At 39.8% G+C, this 22003-nt stretch overlaps 1 protein-coding gene across 1 annotated transcript; it reads left to right on the forward strand.

Annotated features, from left to right (window-relative positions):
- Positions 1-2638: 2638 nt before the first annotated feature.
- On the forward strand, positions 2639-7246 carry LOC115153970 (homeobox protein MSX-2). Its single transcript, XM_029699702.1, has 2 exons — positions 2639-3411; positions 4874-7246. Exons 1-2 carry the CDS (start codon positions 3054-3056, stop codon positions 5299-5301), a joined length of 786 nt encoding a protein of 261 aa, XP_029555562.1. The 5' UTR covers positions 2639-3053; the 3' UTR covers positions 5302-7246.
- Positions 7247-22003: the final 14757 nt, after the last annotated feature.

Genomic DNA, 22003 nt, shown 5'->3' on the forward strand with positions numbered 1-22003 from the left:
TACGGCAGCAGACTATAAGGTGCACCTGGTGGTAGCCGGCTACATTTTATAATAAAGGTGAAAAAAAGGTGAAACAAAATGGGAAAAAAACATTTTCTTGCATGTCATAATGTATTGCAATGTAAAGTATTGTAATGTAAAGTATTGTAATGTAAAGTAGTGTAATGTAAAGTAGTGTAATGTAAAGAATTGTAATTTAAAGTATTGTAATGTTAAGAATTGCAATGTAAAGTATTATAATGTAAAGTATTATAATGTAAAATAGTGTTTTTCCATACTAGCAAATATCGGTTTATGGTTACAGTATATTCTGATTATCTATCGAAAGTCATCACTTCTTGGGTTGCTAGATGTATGTTGTCTGTGCAACAATATAGACAGTATAATGAAGTATTTAATAACTTGGCACAGCAACAAACCTACCAAGAGATAACAATCTTCTAAGAATATGGTCAATTCCTATTTATACATGTAAAAAACTATAATAATCTTCCAACATTAGACATGATTTAATCTACTGAGAATCCTTAAAAGTATCAGTTTTCATTTAAAATACAATCAATCTTTATTTGTCACATACGCCGAATACAACAAATGTAGACCTTACCGTGAAATGCTTACTTACAAGCCCATTTAGTGTGCTTTGGGGTCAGAGTGTCCATAAAGTGGGCCTAATGGCTGTGTAAACACAGTATGCGTGTAACAAACCCAGCTTATTACACAGTCCCACATTCCACCACTTCAAAGCGCAGACTATAATTACAATGCTTGAGGTGTGTCCAAACATACCAACAAAACCAGAAGCTGTCTTCTGACGTTTTCTCCCCCTCCACTTTGTTTTTTATCAAGCCCAAAGAGATTATGGAAAAAGGAAGGAGGATGTGTTTGTAATTTTCTACTCAAGGGGGTTCCTCCTGCTGAAAATCTCCTTGGTCCACGTTCGGTTCGCACGCGGCTTCAGTCACTTTCTTTCATTCTTCACGTCTCAAGAGTTTCCACAGCACTATTGCATTGAGTTGACTATATAGGTGCAGGATCTTCATTTGAGCCAGTTTTCTACAGCAGGAAAATAATCCTGAAGCAACAGGAAATGTGAATTATTATGTGGATTATAATTAATGGACATTATTGTAGTTGATACATTTTCGTAAGGGAAAATCAAGTCTGATATTTCAAACTTCCGAAACCTTTTTAAACCGCAAACACACCACAAGTTTAAAAATGTACTGCATTGCAGAAAAGTTCTCCTGCAACAGGGTGATCAAATGAAGATCCTACATCTGTAGGCTACATGCAGTTTACATGTCTCACTACCACTTCACCCTGTGACAGGCCGTGTGTAGCAGGGCCTGGGACTGTGATCGACAAGGTGCCTGAGGGTGGGGGTGTGACCAGAGCAAGTGGGGAGGTGACTACTGAGTAGAGCCGCAAAACTGCAACAGTTTCTCCCCCGAGGAGCAAGGCTTTCATCTGCCCGCTCACTGGCGCCTTCGCAAACCTCAGATTGTCTGTGAAATCACCCCGTTTAATAACGCACAGCCTCATGGGAATGGCGCTCTCGCTCAGTCTCAGCCCTCTAGGCCCCCAGCGCATGCACACACACACACACACACACACACACACACACACACACACACACACACACACACACACACACACACACACACACACACACACACACACACACACACACACACACACACACACACACACACACACACACACACACACACATACACACAGCTCTTACCAGTCAAACTGGGCAGCTGAGTTAGTCCTTGTGATTATCAAATAGTGGCTGTTTATTTCTTATGCCAGTAGTACCATTTTTAAAGGTCTTTATTGAGGAAATGTAATATTACTACATGATAGAACTAAAAGTTACTTCTAGTCGTGTATTTCATGAAACAAATGTTTTGAGCAGCACAGTAACTTACTTGGCTTTTGGAATCTGGGCTTTGAATCTTGAAAACATAACCAACGTGACTGAAAAAAATATTTTAGCAAAGAGAAAACTATGTATAGGCCTACAGTATTCTCATACCGTAAGTGCAACTGTTGAACTGTAGGTATGTAAGTCCTCTTCATTTCAACACAGCCTACTGACAGAATAATGTTGTAGAAATCAATCAGATGAATAACAGTAAATGGATGTTTGATTAACACTTATGTATTAACACTCGGGATAAACAGATATGGGTAGAATATGTTGCATCATTTGTTTAAGTAGACTACCACGTTTATCAACCTGGATTTGATGGATGTGGTCTGTGTTTAATAAAGACACAAAATCAGAATATGCTATAAAAAAAGTATTTTGTCAGTCTCAATAATGTGCTGAAATAACAAAACAGGTGGTAAAGTCAAAACGAAATGTTTACAGGTAGAATCGAGACTGCTACAACAACTTTTCCCAAAAACAAATGAGATGTGGTAGTAGGCTATTCACACTTTTTTTAAAGGTCATGGAAATTTTGAATCACATTTAGAATCAGAATAAATACAAGTCCAGTACAACAGGACTAGTAAAGGCCCAGTGTACTACTTTTGCTGCAGCACCTTCAGCACCCCTATTTCCAGCGGCTATGGGCACACTTGAATTAAGAGCGCATGATAAAGAATTGGGCTGCAGAGGAAGTACTTTCCCACCACATTTGTGTATCCTGGTTTGAGGCACCAACAACGTTTTACAATCAGGAAAAGTCACATCCTGAGAGAGATTGTTCATCTCTTTTATAATTGGGCGTAAATTACCCACAAGGGGCCTGTGTTTACACAATCTCTTGAGGTTAGGTTCGAAGTAATCCGTCACAGTACACCATGTGGTTTACTCTACTGGATATATTTTTGAACCCTTGTGTGAGAGACCAATCACTGGTAACAAGGTCCGCTCTTACATTTTGGCAGCGCTGCGATTGGCCGAAAGTTCCACTGGCGCCACGTGATTATTTAACTTACCCCACACTTGACAGGTCGTGTCCCCATACTTTGAAGGCCACCTGTAGCTGAGACTGATAGTCTTGTCGTGTGCCATTGGTACATATTTCGGGGGAATGTCTGCCCATGTGAGTTTGAGGGATAGCAGTTCATCCGAGGAGGACAGCCGACCCGAGCTAGAGAGGACGATGGATGGCCGCAAAACTCAAGTGACAAGACACCATCATCCCTTCAGTGTGGAGGCTATAATGTCGGGTAGAAAGATTCACAGTGAGTTTACAAGCAAACCCGACAATGTCTCTGTGGTTCCATTTTCAAAGACGCAGAACTCTCCGTACCTGTGCAGAGAGAGCTACAGCCCTCCCGCGGGAATCCGAAATCGCTTTATCCCACCGTCGCCGGTAAAGTCAGAGTCCTCCGAGCCGGAGGATTGTGCTCCCTGGGTTATGAGCCCAAGATTCTCTGCACAAACTCGTAAGTCATTTTTTGGAGAGAATCTGTGGTTTTTAAGTAGACTAATCGGAACACATTTGGAAGGTGTACTTCTTACCTCACTATTTCCCATAACCTATTATTTTTATATTTAGGGATAAAAGGTACAGTACATTATCAGACAGTTTTATCTCAATCTCTTCATTCACGGACTCAACCATGGACACTCTTACTGGATGTTGTCATTTGCCTGAAGTATTGTTGAATCTACCTTCTTGCCCTTTGTGCTGTTGTCTGTGCCCAGTAATGTTTGTACCATGTTTTGTGCTGCTACCATGTTATTGTCATGTTGTGTTGCTACCATGCTGTGTTGTCATCTGTTGCTGTCTTGCTATGTTGTTGTCTTTAGGTCTCTCTTTATGTAGAGTTGTGTTGTCTCTCTTGTCGTGATGTGTGTTTTGTCCTATATTTGAATGATTCTTTTTTTATCCGTCATTGTAAATAAGAATTTGTTCTTAACTGACTTGCCTAGTTAAATAAAGGTTAAATAAAAATATTGTAAAATACAAATCAAATGAACATATAATTTCTATGTGTGCTGCCTGTCTCGCAAAATCCTATTGTATGGCTTTTTGCAAGTATTAACTTTGTCTTATTTACTTTGAATATATCTGAATGTTTGTGTAGAAAATCCTTACCATAAAGTAAGAGTCTTGATATTCAATCTATTAGACCAATATGTGAAAAATAAGTATTAGGGAAATAATTTGGTTAGGCCTGGGTCTTTACGAAGTTATGTGAGTTAATTAAATGGCTTACTGCAGGTCTTGTAAGTTATATTGCTACAACTTAGACTCAACTTCATCTTTCATTGGAAAACAATATTCAACAATTTCTATTATTTATTTGGGATATTAAGATGTATTTCTATCTATCTTTTTGGAATATCAGGCAGGTCTTCAAACCCTTGAATTGAGTTTGTTCATGTGGTTTGTGTGTAATAGTCAGCATTGCTTTAAATGAATCAACAAATAGTAGTCCTCTCCTCCCTTGACAGGAGTATGTGTATCCATTACAATGTTTGACGTTTCCATTTAACAATGAACCACAACAAGCTTAGTAAGAAACAGTTGATTGGATCACATATTACATCACTCCTCAAAATCACTCTATTTTATGCAAAGAAAATGTTATATAGTCAATTTACTTGTATAGCACTTAGGGGAAATTAGTATGCCTACGTTTCAATTTCAGTTTAAAATTGCTATCGGCCCAACCAATACCTTTGTGTACACACACAATCAGTTCATACTGTATCTCTAACATTGTTCATTTATCTATCAGGATGATGTGATAATACTACATTAGGTATAGGTTTTCTATCAGGATCAGGACAAAGTATATTTACTTTCTCACTCAAGTAGCTTATTCATGTGTTAAAGTAAATCAGTATTGGCTCTGAACCTCTCTCTCCCTGTCTCTGTCTCGCTCTCTGTCTCTCCAGGGCAGGTAAGTCCTACCTGTCCGCTGCGGAAGCACAAGACCAACAGAAAGCCTCGTACTCCCTTCACCACCTCCCAGCTGCTGTCTCTGGAGCGGAAGTTCCGTCAGAAGCAGTACCTGTCCATCGCTGAGCGGGCCGAGTTCTCCAGCTTTCTGACCCTGACTGAGACCCAGGTCAAGATTTGGTTCCAGAACCGCCGGGCTAAGGCCAAGAGACTACAGGAGGCCGAGCTGGAGAAGCTCAAAATGGCTGCCAAACCCACGCTGCACCCGGGCTTTACGTTACCCATGCCCCTGGGAGCACAGCTCCACACAGCCGTCTCCCTCTACGGACAGTCCTACCCCTACCACCGTCCCATGCTGCCCCTCTCACCTATGGGGTTGTACGCTACACCTCTGGGATACAGCATGTATCATCTATCAGGATGATGGATAGGAATATACGCTTCTGCTCACTGGACTATTCTGTTCATATTAGCCTTTGACACGTGGACATAACTCTTTTTTGAAATACTATCTTTTTCTCCTTGCTATGAAACAACACTGAAATTGAGTTTTTTTTTTACACCTGAAGATACAGCACCTCACTCACGAAAGAGCCTTAAAGACTTAGATGAATTGTTTTCTGGTGTCTTGTTTTTCTTCTGCTGATTTGGATATCAAGGCCAAATTAACTAGCGGTTCTGTTTTACTTGATGTAATATATTCCAATGCAAATGTTTATCCAGTTGCCTCTGATATTGACAACATGTAGTTCAATTACTGCCATTCCACTTGTCATCTAGCTAGCATAGAATATTCAACTAAGGCCCATAATTCTGTTTTTGGCCCGGGGTGAATCAAAACTTCAGGACTGTCTCGTTTTACCTCTACTTGATGACAGACAAGTTTGATTTCCGACTGCTTTCATCCCATACCGAAGTCTAATAAATTAGTTGTGGGAACTGTTGTCTTTTTTTTCATAAACTCAACTAATTCAAATGTGTTGCTATTTTTACGTTAGATTTGACTGTAGCAACAAATTCTATTCAGCACTTCTGTTTTATCAGGCATTTGTAGTCTTCGATTAATTTGTGTATACTTATTTATTTTGCTTTCACTCTAAACTTTTAATGCTGGAAATGAATTGATTGAGTGATTCATGTTTCGTATTTATAACATGTAGCTCAAATGTGGCAAAAGTTTATACTTTTTAATCTTTCATCTAAATGTTCCTTTGGAAGGAGCTATACTATGCAGTTTTATAAATACTTTTTAATTTGGTTATGTATGACATTCACAATGATCAAATTAAAAACGTTTAAAACATATGTTTTCTTCTTGAGATATTATGTAAGTGAGAATATGTTGTTACGTATCTACGGCTGTGCTATCTAAGCCTTTGAAATTGAACATGCCCTACATTTTCCACAGACACAGCTGATGTGTGGTGTGGTTACATGGTTGCTAATGTTTATGTCAATATTTGACAACCCTTAAGTGTAAGCACATAAAAGTCAGATTTCCAGCTATTGTAAAACTGTTGTAAACCATATCAGTGAATGTGATTTTAAAACAATGTTTCATTGTTGTCATGGAATTTGCAGTGTTAGGCTTCCAGTAAGTAATATAATTATTTAATTTCATGTGAAATTGTGTTAATGTCAATTGAAATGGAGAAATGCAGAGCCCCAAACCATAGCATCTAAACTATACCACCTTCCCTCTTCTCAGACCTTCACATTCTGAAAGCAGTAACTTCAGCAAGAATCTGTGGATCGATAAGTAGAGCTGTACCTGTGTCTGAAACACTGTCGTGCATCATACCTTTGGGTTATTTCAATGACAAAAGTTGTTAAGCTACTAAGATTTAAACATGCCAGGTTTTAAGACGGCAGTAGTATTATTTCCCGAGCAGCATTCTTGGGACTAATTGACCTTAATTCTATTGTTGTTGTTTTTTTTTGTCAACTGTGTCCGGCTTCTACAACACTTTTGCTTGTGTGATACACCATTGGTTTGGAAAGCCAGATTGGTCATGTTTTACGGTCCTCCTTCCTTCCTTGTTATATCATTCATCAGGGCCCTAACCCCATAAAGTTAGCTGCATTTGTGGCAATTGTAGGAGCTGCTTACAACTTCCGTGTGACTTTGATGTAATGAGGAAATCATTTATAGGCAGCACTCTATTTATGAGCTTCCCTTTAATCAAAACAAGGCAGCCAGGCAAGCCCTTGGCGCAGTCAAGCAATCAGCTTAATGAACAGCAGATTGGCAGAGATGTGTGAGGATCTGTTTGGAAATGTCAGGTTGAGGCTATATTACTTGAGGGAGAAGTTCTTTATCTATTGAAACAATGTTCTATATTTGTGCTAAATAAATGGTTTCACCATTATTGTGATGGCATGCTCTTTTGACCTTCAAGGCATTCATTAAAGAGGCCAAATATTTCATTAGATTGATTCTGATTTTAAATAAACAAACATATTTATAACAAGAATCAAAATACTGAGAAAGCATTATGTCAATGTGTTGTTACACTACTCTAGAGCCAGAGGATATCAGTGGTGTAAAGTACTTAAGTAAAAATACTTTAAAGTACTACTTAAGTAGTTTTTGGGGTATCTGTACTTTACTATTTATATTTTTGACACCTTTTACATTCCTCAAGATAATAATATACTTTTTACTCCATACATTTTCCCTGACACCCAAAAGTACTTGTTATGTTTTGAACGCTTAGCAGAACAGAAACATTGTCAAATTCACACACTTATCAAGATAACATTCCTGGTTATGTCTACTGCCTCTGATCTGGCGGACTCACTAAAGACGGGCTTCGTTTGTAAATTATGTCTGAGTGTTGGGAGTGTGCCGCTGGCTATTCGTAAATAAAATAAAATAAAAAAATGGTGTAGTCTAGTCATTTAAATGATTTATACTTTTACTTTTAGATTTTAATACTTAAGTAAATTTTTGCAATTACATTTACTTTTGATACTTATAAGTATATTTTAAACCAAATACTTTTAGACTTTTACTCAAGTAGACTTTCACTTTTACTCATTTTCTATTAAGGGTATCTTTACTTTTATTAAAGTATGACAATTGGATACTTTTTCCACCACTGGAGGATATGACCTTTGAGTGTTTGGGAATATGTCATTCAACCACGGAGAAGATCCGTGTCAGATACCTCCTCTAGTGGTACTGTTGGATATAGCACCTTGGGAACAAACTACTGAGGAGGAGTTCGGACCAAGGTTCTCGGTAGGTGGTGCTATGATTACAATCTAAAACTGTCAATTAAGAATGGCAAGAAATACACCAACAATAACACATTTACGCTCACATACTTTGCATTTGAATGTAATGAATTGTAATGTATTTTATTGTAATGTATTTTAATGTAATGTATTGTAATGTGTGTATTTTAATGTAATGTATTGTAATGTATTGTATTTTAACGTAATGTTATGTATTTTAATGTAATGTAATGGGTTGCATACATGGGTGTACAAATTGTGGACCACCAGTTGCATTCTAGATTATTCTGATCAAATGTTTAATTTATAAGATCATGTTTAGTCAGAAATGTGTATTGTAAAATAACATTTTGAAGTGTATATTGGCCATTGCCTTCTGTTTGTTTTCATAAGGACATGATGAGCCCATTTCTTCCTCTTGGCCAAGGACCTCAGGAAGCTGCAAGCCCAGCAATGGGGACACAGGGGTGTAATCTGTTTATTAATTGATATTGTGTAATGAGTCAGATGCAGTCTTCCACACAACAGAGCGCACATTGTTCCAATGTATTTTTAATGTAATCTCTCCATCTCTTCGCACCATTGAAGAGGGGAGCTGGAGAGAGGAGCAGAGAGGAACAGAAAGGAGCAGAGAGGTACAGAGAGGAAGCAGAGAAAAACAGAGAGGAGCAGAGAGTAGCAGAGAGGAGCAGAGAGAAACAGAGGAGCAGAGAGGATCAGAGGGGAATAGAGAGTAGCAGAGAGGAATAGAGAGGAGCAGAGAGGAGCAGAGAGGATCAGAGGGGAGCAGAGAGTAGCAGAGAGGAATAGAGAGGAGCAGAGAGGAAAAGAGAGGAGCAGAGAGGATCAGAGGGGAGCAGAGAGTAGCAGAGAGGAATAGAGAGGAGCAGAGTGGAATAGAGAGGAGCAGAGTGGAAAAGAGAGGAACAGAGAGGAGCAGAGAGGATCAGAGGGGAATAGAGAGTAGCAGAGAGGAATAGAGAGGAGCAGAGGGGAATAGAGAGTAGCAGAGAGGAATAGAGAGGAGCAGAGAGGAACAGAGAGGATCAGAGGGGAATAGAGAGTAGCAGAGAGGAATAGAGAGGAGCAGAGGGGAATAGAGAGGAGCAGAGAGGAGCAGAGGGGAATAGAGAGTAGCAGAGAGGAATAGAGAGGAGCAGAGAGGAAAAGAGAGGAACAGAGAGGAATAGAGAGGAGCAGAGAGGAAAAGAGAGGAACAGAGAGGAATAGAGAGGAGCAGAGAGGAAAAGAGAGGAACAGAGAGAAACAGAGAGTAGCAGAGAGGAATAGAGAGTAGCAGAGAGGAAAAGAGAGGAACAGAGAGGAGCAGAGAGGAAAAGAGAGGAACAGAGCTCGTATTTGTTTGAACATCACATTCTGATGACCAAACGATGAGGCCTGGGAACATGGAAAATATAATGGATCAATCCCTTGTGTTGCCATGTCCATTGATTGTTGTCTTTCTGTTACAGGTTTAAATTGGTTCCAACACTGGAGAAAGAGAGGCAGTCTGTTTAGCAAACGAGGGGCTACATTGATTTTCCACCAAGGGATTGTGTTGGCTCCTGAGAGTATGTTACATACATTATGTAGTATATCATATAAACGCGTATATTCAGTCATTACATTTTCTAGGCAAGGAACAAGACTTCACCGCCATGCACCCACCATTGATTAGTAGCATGTTCCTTGTTCTTGTGGAAACTGATCAATCAAATGTGATAAATCATCTTTATATCATGCTGGAGAGATGTAATTCACACACACACACCACCACTTATGCTGCCACCATACTGTTTATTATTATTATTATTAGTAGTAGTAGTAGTATTGTTTATAGTATACTGCTACCAGTCACTTTCTCCTAATCCCTGCCTACATGTAGATACAGTACAGTATCTACTTCAAACTACTCCAGTATCCCTGCCCAGTAAATTTGGCACTGACCTTGTACAGTATATAGCTTCCTCTCTTATTTCTTATTTTTTTTGTGTTGTTTTATTTAATATAAATATATTTTTATTAGTTATACTATTTTGATATTGAATACTGCGCTGTTGGGTAGAGCTTACAAGTTAAGCATTTCACTGTACTTGTGCATGTGACAATAAATCTAACTGAACTTAATAAGAGAAGAAGAGTACAAAGAAAAGCATGTACTGTACTAAAAGCATGTACTGTACTAAAAGCATGTACTATACTAAAAGCATGTACTGTACTAAAAGCATGTACTGTACTAAAAGCATGTACTGTACTAAAAGCATGTACTGTACTAAAAGCATGTACTATACTAAAAGCATGTACTGTACTAAAAGCATGTACTGTACTAAAAGCATGTACTGTACTAAAAGCATGTACTATACCAAAAGCATGTACTGTACCAAAAGCATGTACTGTACTAAAAGCATGTATTGTACTAAAAGCATGTATTGTACTAAATGCCTGTACTGTACTAAAAGCATGTATTGTACTAAATGCATGTACTGTACTAAAAGCATGTATTGTACTAAATGCATGTACTGTACTAAAAGCATGTACTGTACTAAAAGCATGTACTGTACTAAAAGCCTGTACTGTACTAAAAGCATGTATTGTACTAAATGCATGTACTGTACTAAAAGCATGTACTGTACTAAAAGCATGTACTGTACTAAAAGCATGTACTCTACTAAAAGCATGTACTATAATAAAAACATGTACTATACTAAAAGCGTGTACTATACTAAAAGCATGTACTGTACTAAAAGCCTAAGCCTTTGTGGGGGGGTTCTACTAAGCTGACATATGGATTTGTTTTAAGATGATGGATCATTTAGATATTTGATTTGGAATTTTAGGAAAATATTAAAGTACTATTTGATCAAATATAGAATTTGAGAGATAAAAAAGCTCAGGAAATATATATATATGTTTTTGCACATATTTAACCCCTTTTTGTTGTTGGGACGAAACTACCTTCATAATTCCATAATTATTTTTAACCAGTACCGGGTTACTTTCAGACGAGTCCCGTGACACTCGTGGGGGTCGTAGAGCAAAACAGAGAACACCATCGTGTAGTGGGGTTAGTGGGATTATATTAGTTAGTAGGCCGACATAGGTGGATGTGGTGAATTGAGACACAGCCCATGCTCCCCAAAAAAATATCTAATTTTGATGGGGATTGTTTTATTATGGTAATTGGATTGACACACGGGTTCGTCAATAGACTCTTAAGGATAGTAAAGTATGACATCATTTGCGGAAAACACAAATTCACCAAGATGTGGGTTTGTAGTGGCTTAAAGGGATGTACTGTCAATGTTAGCAGCTTTTGAACATTTGGCTCTTCCACTCATCCACCCAGCCCCAGGCTCTTTAAATCAATGCATCTGTCACTGAGATTGTCTGGCTCTCCTGGGCACTCAAAAAACACAGACACAGTCAGTCAGCTTGTGTAACACACAACCAAGAACCAGTGTGGAGTGGCGACAGACAGTCCATCAGTGCCAGCCCAGTCAGCCCAGGAGGGGTGGAGAAAACCAGGCCAGTTGGCCTCATGCTCTGAGTAAACAGACTTGTTCAAACTGAACACACATTTTGAGAACAGACACCACTCTAAACCCAACAGGACTCCTCTTATGTCATATCAATGTGCTGTGCTCTTTTGTGATGTACATGGACATTCCCATGGGGTTTTGATTTTATGTAAGGCCAAGCCCTGCACTTAATTGGCCTGTGTAACAAATGTCAGCACATGGAGACATCGCTGCACAGAGGATAAGGTAGAACTGTCGGTTAAGCCCTGTTATTTCATGAAGTACTGGTTATCTGATATAGTTTGTACAGTAGTCCATTACGTTGATCCATTTCAGCAGGAATGGGAAGGCTCTTTTAAGAATGGATACAGTTTATCTGCAAGACTTGGCCAAACTCTGACTGAAAATGACTGTCTTTCTATGCAGACATCAATGACTCAGTCGTCGTTTGGACACTTCCTATCAACACACACTAACCACACAAACCCCCTCAGTGCTCCATTAAACAGAAGCATAGGATTATACAATGTCATCGCACAGAGACATAAAGCAATGGAACTACGTTAATATAACACCAGCCCAAATGTTAAATAGTCCTACATATCCATTGTGAAAGAATGAAGCCACGGAGTAGCTATTGGTATAATGCATTTGCATAGCATTTCCTTACATTTTAATGTCAATCCTGTTTCATTTGATGGCACGACATTCAATTAGGCCATTCATTAAAAAACATTTTTTTTAAAAGAGTTTAGCAGAAATTGGTTTGACATGAGTTGATTTATTTCTAGGACATTGTCAATTCAAAAAATACTTCCTTGAATTGTCAACAGAGACACAACCTGACTAATGCACAGAGATGATGTTTCCAAGCACTCAATATGAGACGGTACTGGTCCTTTGAGACATTGTTGGTGGATGGAGAGGGAGGTGTGAAAGACAGCATGGGACGTAGAGGGACCGTGTAATTGGCCACTTATGCTAACACGCCCACAAATACACCACATAATACGATGTGTCATCTACCTTATGGACGGGTGACATCTTACATTGTGCCACGGGCACAGCCACACTGCTAATGAAGCACACTGCTCAACACTCAGGAAGATGTACGGAGACAGAGCATTGTTTTGACCAGTAGGTGGCAGAATAGCAACAAGAGTGAACAATTTGAAGGAGGCGCCAGCCCAGCAGACATCAGAGAACGACTGGGATTGTTTATCAAACATGAATAAAATGTTGCTTTTTTGAAAAGAGCAAATGAATGAATAATGAATCACCAATGAGTTGCAAAATGAGATGAGATGATCCTTCAGGCGAGGGCTTACAGTCTTATTCATTATACACTGCTCTGATTACCTTGCTGGGACCATTTAAGTACAAGGCTGACTTACTGTGCTGATTTTGAAATGTAAACGGCAACCATAAATATACAAATAAGGCTAAGTAGATATGTATATACATACCAAGGTTTATTTCTAACACCTGGGGCGCTATCACGGCATGTCCCGTGTGGCTCAGTTGGTAGATCATGGTGCTTGCAACTCTAAGGTTGAGGGTTTGATTCCCATGGGGAACCAGCACAAAAATGTATGCTGTCACTCTGAATAAGTGTCTGCTAAGTGAAGTACTGTAGGCCCTTACACTATCATAAAAAATTGTTATATGGCTGTCCCCATAGGTCAACCTTTTTCAATTCCAGGTATAACCTTTTTTGGTTCTACATGGAAACCAAAAGGGTTCTACCTGGAACCAAAAGGGTTCGACCTGGAACCAAAAAGAGTTCGACCTGGAACCAAAAAGAGTTCGACCTGGAACCAAAAAGGGTTCTTCAAAGTGTTCTCCTATGGGGACAACCAAAGAACCCCTTTAGGTTCTAGACAGCACCTTTTTCTCTATGAGTGTAGTGTAGAGGTGAGTTGTCGAGGATTAATGTTCCATATGTGCTGCCAGGCAGAAACCCATCCCAAATCACTGCCAAATTGATGTTACTCAAATGCAGTGTGACATTACGATGCAAGGTCAGGCTTGGAACTGCACATCATACTGCAGAGAGAGGGACCGCTCGCTTGCTTGGGGCTGTAACTACAGCACTACAGGAAACTGATTAGCAATTTACAGACTGGTTAAAACAAGCTTACACACTGATATAATACACTGATAGAGCATGAAACTGTTGTAATATTTCTTGTTTTCTCAATTTTCTAGAAATCTAATAATGTCCATACAAAATGTATTTTTCAGTATTAAAGCGGCATGCTGTTGGAATCTTGCTTTAGGTGTGAGCTATTTTTTGACTCATACAGTATGTATGTTTTTACATGAATTACTCTTCGTAACACCCTTTTCCCTTAGCCATGAATTATTTCACATGGATTCACCCTGTTTCTCATGATACGGTGTTGGAGGTGATGGGAGACCATAAAAGATGAAAATGCATGAGAATTTTCTGAATTTGCACAAGAAGAATTTGCACAATAATTTTTACACTAGAAAAAAATCATAATGTGTTGCGGCAGCGTAGCCTAGTGGTTAGAGCTGTTGGACTAGTAACCGAAAGGTTGCAAGTTTGAATCCCCTAGCTGACAAGGTACAAATCTGTTGTTCTGCCCCTGAACAAGGCAGTTAACCCACTGTTCCTAGGCTGTCGTTGAAAATCAGAATTTGTTCTTAACAGACTTGCCTAGTTAAATAAAGGTTAAATAAAAAATTTGATCCTTAACTTGTATTTTTTTATATTGGACCTAAATAGCAGAGTGCTTCTGAATCTCAATAGAGATGATCATAGAGGATTATCTGTAGTTTGTCACATGCATGTGATGATGACTGCAGTATTGGCCACATGGCATGTTACAAAGAAAGAGACTCTTTAAAAAGGTGGAGAAGGTCCATGTAATCAATCCATAATATAATGGACAGCTGATTGACAGCACACACAAAAGCATCGACGACTGAGTTCTGGTGATGATTGAGCTCTTGGAGGCTCAGCAACCTGTCAATAAGGACACAGTCACAATGCAATCACATTTGTTGAAATCTAATGCTATGTCTGTCCCGTTTCACAGATGGCTGTGTGACTCAGCTGTCGTGTTCAGCATTGGATTCGGTGTAACTTAATATGCGTCGTATTAATTTTTAATCAGACAGTTGTCCTGTTTGACCGAGACTAAAGTGGTATTGTTTTTCTCTTTTGTTGCATTGTGTTTCAGCCCACCCTCAACTCTGGTCAGATAGATTCAGGTCTTTGTAAAATAACACTATTATAATATTGAAGATGCCAGCTTCTTAGTTCTACACCACATGGAATTAAGCAATTTGCATAATGGAATAACATTAACTCAACTCATGTTTGATTCACAGTCTCCTGTAGAGGTTGTTTTTATTACCCACATAAATGACACCTAACTCTTAAAGCAATGGACAGGTTTATGTAATGAAAGGAGCTTAGAGGTCGTATTTCATTATGGTCTGTCACTGCAGTGCCGAGTATTTTACCAGTTTCCAGGTGGCTGGAACACATAGTCCATACAAAGAGGGATGGAGAAAAACGTCACCTGATAAATAGAACTCTCACAGAGTAAGAGTTTTTCCCCTCACTCTCTGCTGTTGGTTCACACGCACTCTCTTCACTATAGAAAGTGCCAATCATCACAAAAGGTACAGTATGCGATGGGATTTGGTGCGAATTCATGTGACATTTTCATTACCTCTAGACCAGGTATTCCCAAACTAGGGTACGCCAAATAAAAATGTGATTACATTTTATTATTATTTAATTAAAATTATAATAATAAAAAAGAAAAAAAAACTTCACATTTTCAAACAGTACATTTATATTTTCCAACGAGGCTATACATTTGGGTGAGGTTTTTTTCTCACCTGAGTAGCCTCGTTTCACTGCCAAAAATAAAATTAAACCATCTAGTGTTCAGCGAAATAACAACACAATGTGAAATACAGGTAGCCTAGTAAAATAATGAACATCCAATCACATTAACCGTTACTCTCTCTCGGGAAACCTTCACTCTTGCGCAGACATTTAGAAACGAAACATGACAATTTGAAAAATAAGTTTTTGGAGTGAGAATTAAGACGACTTTCGAGGAGTAAGACATAAAAAGCAACAGATACCATTAATAAGAAGGGGCTAGAAGAGTCTTATATGGTGAGCTACCGAGGTGCTAGGACAGGCAATCCCCATACTATTGTGGAGGACTTCATTCTTCCTGCTGCTGTGGATATGGCTGGGACAATGCTGGGGGAAAAGGCCCAAAAAACTATACAGACAATGCCTTCATCAAACAACACTGTTTCATGATGCATCCGTGACATGGCAGGAGATTTTTTGAAACAATTACTGCTTCGCATACAAGCCAGTGAATTATATGCGTTACAGCTGGATGAGTCAACAGACGTGGCGGGCCTGGCACAGCTCCTGGTATATGTCCGTTACGTTTATGAGTGTCAATTAAGGAAAACACTGGAAACCAGGACAACATGAGAGGATATATTTAAAGTACTGCCATGACAGGGAGACATAGTGGAGTGGTAACGTGTGTGCCAGCAGTTGCTCCCAACACCACTTGGGTACACTGTAGCATCCAACGAGAGGCTCTTGATGTCAAGGGAACGCTTGAAAGATGTTTTGGACATTACAGTGAAAATGGTTCACTTTGTTAAAGCAAGGCCCCTAAACTCTTGTGTATTTTCTGCATTATGCAATGATATGGGCAGCGACCATGTAACGCTTTTACAACATACAGAAGTGTGCTGGTTATCAAGGGGCAAAGTATTGACACATTTTTTTGTAATTGAGAGACGAGCTCAAAGTTTTTTTACTGACCATCATTTTCACTTGTCTGACCACTTGCATGATGACGAGTTTCTCACATGACTGGCCTATCTGGTTGATGTTTTTTCTCACCTGAATGATCTGAATCTAGGATTACAGGGACTCTTCACAACTATATTTCAATGTGCGGGACAAAATTGAGGCTATGATTAAGAAGTTGGAGCTCTTTTCTGTCTGCATTATTAACAAGGACAACACACAGGTATTTCCATCATTGCATGATTTGATTGCATGATTGCATGATTGCATGACGGACAAGATCAAATGTGATATAGTGAAGTACCTGAGTGAGTTGGGTGCGCAATTACGCAGATACTTTCCTGAAACGGATGACACAAACAACTGGATTCGTTATCTCTTTCATGCCCTGCCTCCAGTCCACTTACCGATATCTGAACAAGAGCGCCTCATCGAAATTGCAACAAGCGGTTCTCTGGAAATGTCATTTAATCAGAATCCACTGCCAGATCTCTGGATTGGGTTGAGCTCAGAGTTTCTTGCCTTGGCAAATCACGCTGTTTAGACACTGATGCCCTTTACAACCACGTACCTATGTGAGAGTGGATTCTCGGACTGAGACTCTCGCCAATACAACCCAACATGGCAGAGTTATGTTCATCCTTTCAAGCACACCCTTCTCATTAACCTCTGGTGAGTTATTCACCATTTTTGATGAACAAATATGGTTTTCTATGTCAGACGGCTAAATAAAGAGCTAAATTATTGATTATTATTATTTGTGCCCTGGTCCTATAAGAGCTCTTTGTCACTTCCCACGACCCGGGTTGTGACAAAAACTCACACTAAATCTTATGTTTAAGAAATGTATCGTATAGTGTGTGTGTGGCAGGCTTACAATGATGGCAAAAAAACTAAATTTGAGAGTGCGCCGACTCTGGTGCTAGAGAGGGTACGCAGCTGTAGGTTGAATGTTTGAAGGGTTACGGGACTATACAAAGTTTGGGAACCACTGCTCTAGACTGAGGATCGAATAGCTGTTTGCGCCTCTTCTTCAACTGTCATGATAGAGTGGTTATCATACAACTACCTAGATGTGGTGTGTCTCCCAAATGCCACCCTGTTCCCTACATAGTGCACTACTTTAGAACAGGGCCCACATGGTCCCATTTGGCATGCAGACATCCATTTGGGATGCAGACATTGTCTGTCACATACCTCCTCTCTCCGCTCTCAACACAGGAAGAGTCATTAAATGAGGAGGCAGGATCATTCCTCCTCCGGCATGACTGAACTGAGGAGTCAGGGTCCAACTTCAGGGGTCAATCCTGAGCTCACAATAAAGTCCTACACAAATCTAGGTGTCGACACTCATCGGCATGCCAACGGTATCACATGGTGGATTCTCTCCCATGACGGTGCAACCTGCTCTCTGTTCCCATGACGCATTTGGTATCCATTGTTTGAACTGTTGAAATGTAGTGGGTATTGAGTAGTTATTGGAAAGGTATGTAGATTTGGGGACCAGCATAGGTAACTTGTGTTTTAATCTACACTGAACAACAATATAAATGCAACATGCAACAATTTCAACAATTTTACTGAGTTACAGTTCATATAAGGAAATCAGCCAATTCAAATGAATAAATTAGGCCTTAATCTATGGATTTCACATGACTGGGAAGACCAGTATGCATCTGTTGGTCAAAGATACCTTTACAAAAAAGTAGGGGCGTGGATCAGAAAACCAGTCAGAATCTAGTGTGAGTGACCACCATTTACCTCATGCAGCGTGACACTCCTTCACATAGAGTTGATCAGGCTGTTGATTGTGGCCTGTGGAATGTTGTCCCACTCCTCTTCAACGGCTGTGCGAAGTTTGGATATTGGCGGAAACTGGAACACGCTGTCGTACACATCGATAAAGACCATCCCAAATATGCTCAACGGGTGACCTTTCTGGTGAGTATGCAGGCCACGGAAGAACTGGACATTTTCAGCTTCCAGGAATTGTGTACAGATCCTTGCAACATGGGGCTGTGCATAATGCTGAAACATGAGGTGATGGCAGCAGATGAATGGCATGACAACGGGCCTCAGGATATTGTCATGGTATCTCTGTGCATTGAAATTGCCATCGATAAAATGCAGTGTCCGAAGCATAGGCCTACCCATACCATAAACCCACCGCCACCATGGGGCACTCTGTTCACAACGTTGACATCAGCAAATCGCTCACCCACACGATGCCAGTGGAAGCTTTGAATAGGTCAGTAGCCTACAGAGTAATATGAGAAGAACGCATTTGCGGAATTTACGCAGATGTTCTAAACTAAGGGTTTTGATCACTTTTAAGATGTAGAAACCGATACATCTACAATAAATAACCCTTTTACAGAATACTACGGAAGCAGCGGAGTCAATCACCACCTTCCGGAGACACCTGAAACCCCACCTCTTTAAGGAATACCTGGGATAGGATAAAGTAATCCTTCTAACCCCCCCCCCTTTAAAAGATTTAGATGCACTATTGTAAAGTGGTTGTTCTACTGGATATTATAGGTGAATGCACCAATTTGTAAGTCGCTCTGGATAAGAGCGTCTGCTAAATGACTTAAATGTAAATGTAAATGTAAATTTAACAACGTGCACCTTTCATTGTCATTCCCAGCCGATACAGATACTGTGCCTATCGGCATGTTATCTGGTGGTAAAGGGGCAAACATGTCAGTGGTCATACCTTCCTGTGTGGTGTACCGTACACAGCAGGAGTTCCCTGATCCTGGTGCAGAATACACAGGGTTTCTCTCTTTCCATATTGACTTATACCATTCAAATCAATAATAAAAAAAATACAACACATTTTTTTTTTTTTTGTAATGTAAAAGTTGTCTTGTAAAATGTTAATGCTGAGTCAATCAGTCAAAGTTATTTATAAAGCACTGTTCACATCAGCAGATGTCAGAAAGTGCTTATACAGAAACCTAACCTAAAATCCCAAAGAGCAAGCAATGCACATGTAGAAGCAGAGACTTCAGTATCAGTACTGTCTGTCAGTCTGGACTTCATCACATCATCTTGCAAGTCTCCATGTGCTAGCTCCATAGATGTTTCTGTGAACACATACACACACAGCCACTGTTATATTACCAATGGCAGTTAGGGTAGGTGATATCTGACACACAAACAGGTACTATTGATGTTGACGTTTGAACAGGTCAGATAAAACCTACCCGATTATGCTCTCCCCATCAAACGACTGAGGCTGCCGTCTGGCAAAAGCATCTCCAGTTCATCTGTAGAAATAGGCAGAGTTGAGGCAGAGTTCATCAGTGACACATGGAATGAAAAGGTGTTGCTATTACTGGGCATTTGTACTGTATTATTAGTAATCACCTCATTGTGGGTGTAGGGCTGTTGTGGTGACCGTATTACTGCCACACCGGCGGTCATGAAGGCAGTCAAATTCCACGTGACCGTTTAGTCATGGTAATTAGGCTTCTCCAAGCTCTGCTACTGCTGATGGTCATTAGTGCTCTACAAAACTTGCTAACTGCCTGGTTCTCAGAACTCTATTGTCCCTCTAATCACTGACATCAATTCAAATGTGTCGAAAATCTAATCAAACACTTCATGAGAGCCCAAGAGTTCATGTTGCGCAACATTTCTATAGGCTATGCAATTGCGTGAGAGAACAGAGTGATGGCTTCTATTAAAAAGAGGAGGATCCCATCAGCTTTCTATAGGCTAGGCCTACTAAATGTATATCTCAACTTTCCTAATATTAAGCACATTGCTTATATTTACAACAGGAGTATAGCCTACCTGGCTGGCATGAAAATGAACCACGGGAAAGCGCCTTCCATTCTCCATGTGTAACTCTGTGTTTTTGTATGTTGTCGAACTGCTTTGCTTTATCTTGGCCAGGTCGCAATTGTAAATGAGAACTTGTTCTCAACTTGCCTACCTGGTTAAATAAAGGTGAAATTCGCTATTTAAGTGCATAGGTGACATGCTTTTTTTCCCTGTTGCCCGTTTCGATACAGGTGCATGATAAGGGTCCATTCGAAATCAAAACTAATTTCACACATACAGTACCAGTCAAAAGTTAGGACACACCTACTCTTGAGGGTTTCATTATTTTTTACTATTTTCTCTCAACCAGCTTAAACTGAAATGCTTTTCCAACAGTCTTGAAGGAGTTACCGCATATGCTGAGCACTTGTTGGCTGTTTTTACTTCACTCTGCGGTCCAATTCATCCCAAACCATCTCAATTGGGTTGAGGTCAGGTGATTGTGGAGGCCAGGTCATCTGACACAGCACTCCATAACTCTCCTTCTTGGTCAAATAGCCTTGACACAGCCTGGAGGTGTGTTGGGTCATTGTAATGTTGAAAAACAAATGATAGTCCCACTAAGCGCAAACCAGATGGAATGGCGTATCACTGCAGAATGCTGTGGTAGCAAAGCTTGTTAAGTGTGCATTGAATTCTAAATAAATCACAGACCGTGTCACCAGCAAAGAACACCCACATCATCACACCTCCTCCTCCATGCTTCACGGTGGGAACCACACATGTGGAGATCATCCGTTCACCTACTCTGCGTCTCACAAAGACACGCCGGTTGGAACCAAGAACCTAAAATTTAGACTAATCAGACCAAAGGACAGATTTCCACCGGTCCATTGCTCGTGTTTCTTGGCACAAGCAGGTCTCTTCTTATTGGTGTCCTTTAGTAGTGGTTTCTTTGCAGCAATTCAACCATGAAGGTCTGATTCACACAGTCTTCTCTGAACAGTTGATGTTGAGATGTCTGTTACTTGAATGTGAAGCATTTATTTGGGCTGCAATCTGAGGTACAGTTAACTCTAATGAACTTATTCTCTGCAGCAGAGGTTCTGTAATTCTGCATCTTCATTTCCTGTGGCGGTCCACACGAGAGCCAGTTTCATCATAGCGCTTGATGATTTTTGCAACTGCACTTGGAGAATCTTTAAAAGTTCTTGAAATGTTCTAGATTGACTGACCTTCATGTCTTAAAGTAATGATGGACTGTCATTTCTCTTTGCTTATTTGAGCTGTTCTTGCCATAATATATGACCGACCGACTCAAATCTGTCTTATGTAGCAAAATTTGAAATTGTCTTTTTACATTGGATAAAAGTAGAGACTCAGAGCTACAACATATATCAAGGTATATCATAAACTACAGTTGAGGAACAATGGGAAATTAATTCTGCTTTGAAAGTGGATAAACTTGTAAACTCACTTTTGAGAAAATGGCCTTTGAATATTTTGGTACTACTACTGGAGAGCCCTTCTTTACACCCATTCAGCATCGTTCACAGCCTCTTAAGCTTTAGCTCCACTCATATCTTTAAGGGGGAATAGAGATACTAAGGGCAGGCATTTATTTCAAGTACAAAGGAAAGTCGGGGAGGGGAGGACGGCAGGAAGGGACAGAAGAGGCTATTTTTACAAGACTAAAGACTAAGTCCTTAAATGTGATAGGAAAGCATCCAACAGGAAAGTGTGATTATTGCCAGAAAACAGAG

Source organism: Salmo trutta, chromosome 19 (genome assembly GCF_901001165.1).
Source record: "Salmo trutta chromosome 19, fSalTru1.1, whole genome shotgun sequence".
In the NCBI taxonomy this organism is placed as follows: Eukaryota; Metazoa; Chordata; class Actinopteri; order Salmoniformes; family Salmonidae; genus Salmo; species Salmo trutta.

What these genes read in the sequence shown, in the direction of transcription:
- LOC115153970 (XM_029699702.1), top strand. Translation starts at nt 3,054, where the DNA reads ATGTCTGCCCATGTGAGTTTGAGGGATAGCAGTTCATCCGAGGAGGAC. An exon ending in AAGATTCTCTGCACAAACTC is followed by an intron (nt 3,412 to 4,873) that starts GTAAGTCATTTT and finishes CTGTCTCTCCAG; the next exon opens with GGCAGGTAAGTCCTACCTGT.